At 35.1% G+C, this 4,321-nt stretch overlaps 1 protein-coding gene across 3 annotated transcripts; it reads right to left on the minus strand.

The window, feature by feature from the left end:
* Positions 1-483: 483 nt before the first annotated feature.
* Positions 484-2,724, minus strand: LOC113098959 (methenyltetrahydrofolate synthase domain-containing protein-like). 3 transcript variants are annotated; one of them, XM_026264002.1, is made up of 3 exons: positions 2,323-2,428; positions 2,120-2,223; positions 484-916 (listed from the first exon to the last, which is right to left on the minus strand). In XM_026264002.1, exons 1-3 carry the CDS (start codon positions 2,348-2,350, stop codon positions 797-799), a joined length of 252 nt encoding a protein of 83 aa, XP_026119787.1. In that variant the 5' UTR covers positions 2,351-2,428; the 3' UTR covers positions 484-796. The 3 variants fall into 3 exon arrangements, 1 of the variants encoding a protein (XP_026119787.1); XR_003289255.1 differs by lacking the exon at positions 2,323-2,428 and adding an exon at positions 2,503-2,724 and having other exon boundaries at positions 904-916; XR_003289254.1 differs by lacking the exons at positions 484-916; positions 2,323-2,428 and adding an exon at positions 2,503-2,724 and having other exon boundaries at positions 2,106-2,223.
* Between the last annotated feature and the right edge of the window lie 1,597 nt (positions 2,725-4,321).

Genomic DNA, 4,321 nt, shown 5'->3' on the forward strand with positions numbered 1-4,321 from the left:
AAATATCTCTGTGTTGTTAACTTAGCTATCGGCGCGTAAGCACATCAAAGTAAACAACATGCGATGTTGTCATCAAACTGCACTTTCCACATGTACAGCTTAAAAAAAAAAAGACGACAAAGTGGAACTTAGTCCTTTTCCAAAACCGCTAAGCAAATATATACAGTTTCAGTACATACCACATAGAGACGTTGTTGCTGATGCTGCTCTTGTTAAATTTCAGCCTCTGGATCTGATTCTGGATCATAAATACATGCTGAATCTGACTGTTAGCCATGGTTTGTTTTGTCCTCACGGTGTCACAGCTTCCAAACGCTCTCAACGCAAAAGCCTACTGGCGCTCGTGATTCTTTAGCTCCGCCCACACGTCACGCCTCCAGACGGTCGTGTTTTTCCGGGAAAAATCAGTACAGACTATCTTTCTCTTATGAATATAATAAAACTAAAGACTTTTTGGAGTTATGAAGGATGAAGTACTACTCTATAGGTACTCAAGATTAACAGGATATTGAGTGAAAACAAGCATTTCACCCCCCCTTTAAATATATTAGTTTTTTTTGTCTTTAATTGAAAATTACCCCTTTCCATGCAGGGCCATCACTTGTGGGGTGAAAACTGGTGACAATTATAGGGGCCCAAAGCCGAGAGGGCCCCTCGGCAATCTTAACCAACTGACCGATGCCAGCCTAAAAATATGCTCAGGACAGTTGATGGGCTGCGCATTGTAACAAAAGCATATCATTTGCACATGATTTTAAGCCTTGCCAATTTAACCATTCAAAAGAGTTTAAAATGTTCAAACACAAGACGTGGAAAAACTCAAATGTACTCGCATACTGTGTTCAGTGTGCACACCAAGAGCCATGTCCTGCAGACAGCAACACCGAACTGAGCTCTCCTTCATTTCCTCCTGCACCTGAACGAACAAATACAGTTTAAACATGCAAAGAGAAAAAGTTGCTTAAGAGCGCACTTCAGCACCTTTCTGGTCTTCTGGGTGCACACAGAGATTTGCTTCAATATCGAATTTGCCTCTTCTTGCTCTTTTACTGATAAATACCTACAAAATGATGTAAAAATACCAAACTTGGAGAGTATCATCAAAAAAACTGTTAGTTATATCTTAAGTTAAATTAAATAGTGGAAAAAGAAATAAGATGAGTATCATTATAATGGATGCATTGTCTCTTAAAGTGGCTGCGCCTAATTTACTAGCTGCTGTAATGTTAATCCGAGAAACTTAAAGAAAGAAAAATCACTCTCTGCTCTTGACTGAATTACTTTGTTGTTTAACAAGAATCGACCGTCAAACCAAAAATTATACACAAACCAGATACAATTTTTGATATTTGGGTGCAGGACACTATAGTTCATTTATGTAAGGGAGTTTGGCAAAATAAAGTAAACTTTGACATATTAAACCCAAAAATGTCATATAGCGGACGACCAGTAAAATTAATAAAAAAAACATTTGGGACCAAAAATGATTCAGACACTTTGACCTGACTATATATTTTGCTTAAGTGTTTTTTGTTTTCTTTAATTGATCATGCAAACTTTTACACCACAGACTGAACTTAAGCATTGCTTGGTAATTGGTCAACAAAGTATTATTAGTTTTGTAAATATGGTCATACTAACAGTTGTCTGAATTTTGGGTTGATTGTAATCCAACATACCTTTCTATAAGTTGTCTGACATTATTAAGATTAATTTGTTCTTTCAGTTCAACTCTAAATTCTTGTAATTTTATTAAAATTTTCTAAACTATCGCAAATAAATTGTGATAATGTGAGAAATGCTGAAGGTGTCTGAATAAATTTTGGTTTGACTGTATTTTTTTTTTTTTTACAGTGAATACTATTCAGGGCTATTTTTCATGTATTATTTGTTTTCTGTACCTGGACACTTACAAACCTGAAAAAAACTGAAACACTGTATAAATAGCACAAATAAATAAAGACAGCAAACATACAAATTAAACAACTTCCAACAGGAGCCATTAGTATAACCTGGACCGGGGCCCAGCTACGGCACTGTATATGTGTCTGTGTGTGTGGGTGAGTCAAACTAACCCTGGTATACTCTATGACAGGCTTGTAATTGACCTTAAGGATACCTTGAAATTGGGAATTCTGTTGTGCACAGGTCGAGGAAAACTGGCCAGGTTTTTCACTTCAATGTAATTCCATACTTTATGGCGTATATCCCATTTAGTATCTCCTAAATGTTAAAACAACAAATCAAGAGTTAAAGACAAATCTGAAATCAATGAAATGATAAAAAATAAAATAAAACAAGAAAAGAAAAGAAAAGAAAAACCTTGATTAATTTTTATGACTGACTCCATTATGCGTAAGTTCACAGTTCTTTCTTTATTGTATTACTTAAATGACGAAACAAGATCTTCTACCCCTGCTGTTCTCAGTTCCGGTCCTCTTGACCACCTGCTCTGCACATTTTTGTCTATATTTGTTAGAACACCTGATTCAGATAACTCACCTGATTCGGATAATCAGCTCATTAGAGAAGAGCTCCGTGCATGAACTGTGTACCCATTGACATGGTCTCTACAAAGTGTTCATTGCTCCCCATATTCCCTGATCAGGAGAAATCTGTTTAAGTTTACTTCACTTCAGAACATTCATTCAAGGATTTGCACTGTGCAACATAAAAAAAAAGAACGTTTCAGTAAGGTCTGTTTTTGGTTTTCTTCTTCTTCTTTTTCTTCTTTTACCAACTTTTATGAAGGATGGCAAACCAACTTTTGGTGCATTTACCGCCACCGACTGGACTGGAGTGTGAAGCACTGATAGGCAGATGACAAAAAAAAAAAAATATATATATATATATATATATATATATATATATTAAATTATATTAATTATTCCTGTTTATTTAATGTATTTTATAATAGCACCGTATATTCTTCTTTATTCTGTGTTTTCGTTCAAAAAACTTATCATAATTGAATGATTCAACACCCATGTTTTTAACTTCATTAATGAGTTTTAACGTTTATTTTCCATATTTTTTACATTTCATTAATGCATGTTCTATAGTTTCGGGCTGATTACAATAAATACATTTACCTGATTCATGTTTTCCTATTTTAAACAATTAATGATTTAATCTATAATGCCCTATTCGGATGCGTAAAATAATTGTATCTTCTTTCCTGTTCTTAAAAACATTTCTTCCATTTACTTTCTGTTGAATATTATACATAAACCTGCCCTTGTTATCACAGTTCCATTCCTCTTGCCATTTGTTATTCATGAATTCTTTTATTTTCCCTTTAACTTCATTTTTGCTCAGAGTCACTTGAATATCTATTTCTGTATGTTTAAGAGCTTGCTTAGCAAGCTTATCAACCACTTCATTAGTCTCCACTCCTACATGAGCAGGAACCCACAAAAATTTAATCAAGCTTACTTTACTTACTCTTAACAAACTTGCAAGAATCTCATATATAATGTCTTGCCTTGATGATTTTAATCCACTTGCAAGACTAGATAATGCTGTGTAAGAGTCAGAACAGATTACAACTAAGCTTGGTTTTACCTCCTCTACCCACTGAAGGGCTACCACCATAGCAAATTAATTCAGTTGCATAGACGGATACATGATCAGTTATTCTTTTCCTAATACTAATTTGAAATTGTGTAATGTTTATGTTGTTTATGTTTATTTATTTATAAAGCACACAAATTACAGCAACACTGCTGCCCAAGGTGCTGTACAAAACAATTCCAAAATAAATCAAATACAATTTAAATTTATTCAATGAAAATTTAGATATATGATTAATACAGTCATCAAGTAGTAGAAAAAGCTTTTGACAACAGATAAGATTTTGACTCCTAATCTTTTGAGGTAATGCATTCCAAAGTTTGGGACCAATAACCGAAAAAGCCCGGTCCCCTCTAAGCTTTAATCGGGACCTAGGTACAAGTAGGAGCAGCTGGTTTGAGGGCCTAAGGGATCTCATAGAAGTATGAAACTTTAAAAGGTCTCTGAGGTAAATGGGTGCCAACCCATTTAGAGATTTAAAAACCATCACTAAAATTTTGTGCTCAATTTGGAAGTGTACCGGCAGCCAACTAAGAGAGAAAAGAATTGGAGTAATGTGCTCCCGTTTTCTTGTGCCAGTCAGCATCCTGGCTGCAGCATTTTGAACAGCCTGCAGCCGTGATAATGCTGACTGACTGATCCCTGTATAAAGTGAATTGCAGTACTCCAAATGAGAAAAGACAAATGCATGAATTGATTTCTCCAGATCTCTAAAGGAGAGAAAGGATTTGGCCTTTGCCAGGAGTCG

The sequence above is a fragment of the Carassius auratus genome, unplaced genomic scaffold (genome assembly GCF_003368295.1).
Source record: "Carassius auratus strain Wakin unplaced genomic scaffold, ASM336829v1 scaf_tig00216784, whole genome shotgun sequence".
Classification (NCBI taxonomy): Eukaryota; Metazoa; Chordata; class Actinopteri; order Cypriniformes; family Cyprinidae; genus Carassius; species Carassius auratus.

Excerpts from the sequence above, each read along its gene's own strand:
- LOC113098959 (XM_026264002.1), bottom strand. The coding sequence starts at position 2,350 with ATGGAGTCAGTCATAAAAATTAATCAAG. Across the intron at positions 2,224-2,322 it reads AGTCATAAAAATTAATCAAG|GAGATACTAAATGGGATATA; the intron begins GTTTTTCTTTTC and ends TTTAACATTTAG. Across the intron at positions 917-2,119 it reads ACAGAATTCCCAATTTCAAG|GTGCAGGAGGAAATGAAGGA; the intron begins GTATCCTTAAGG and ends TTGTTCGTTCAG.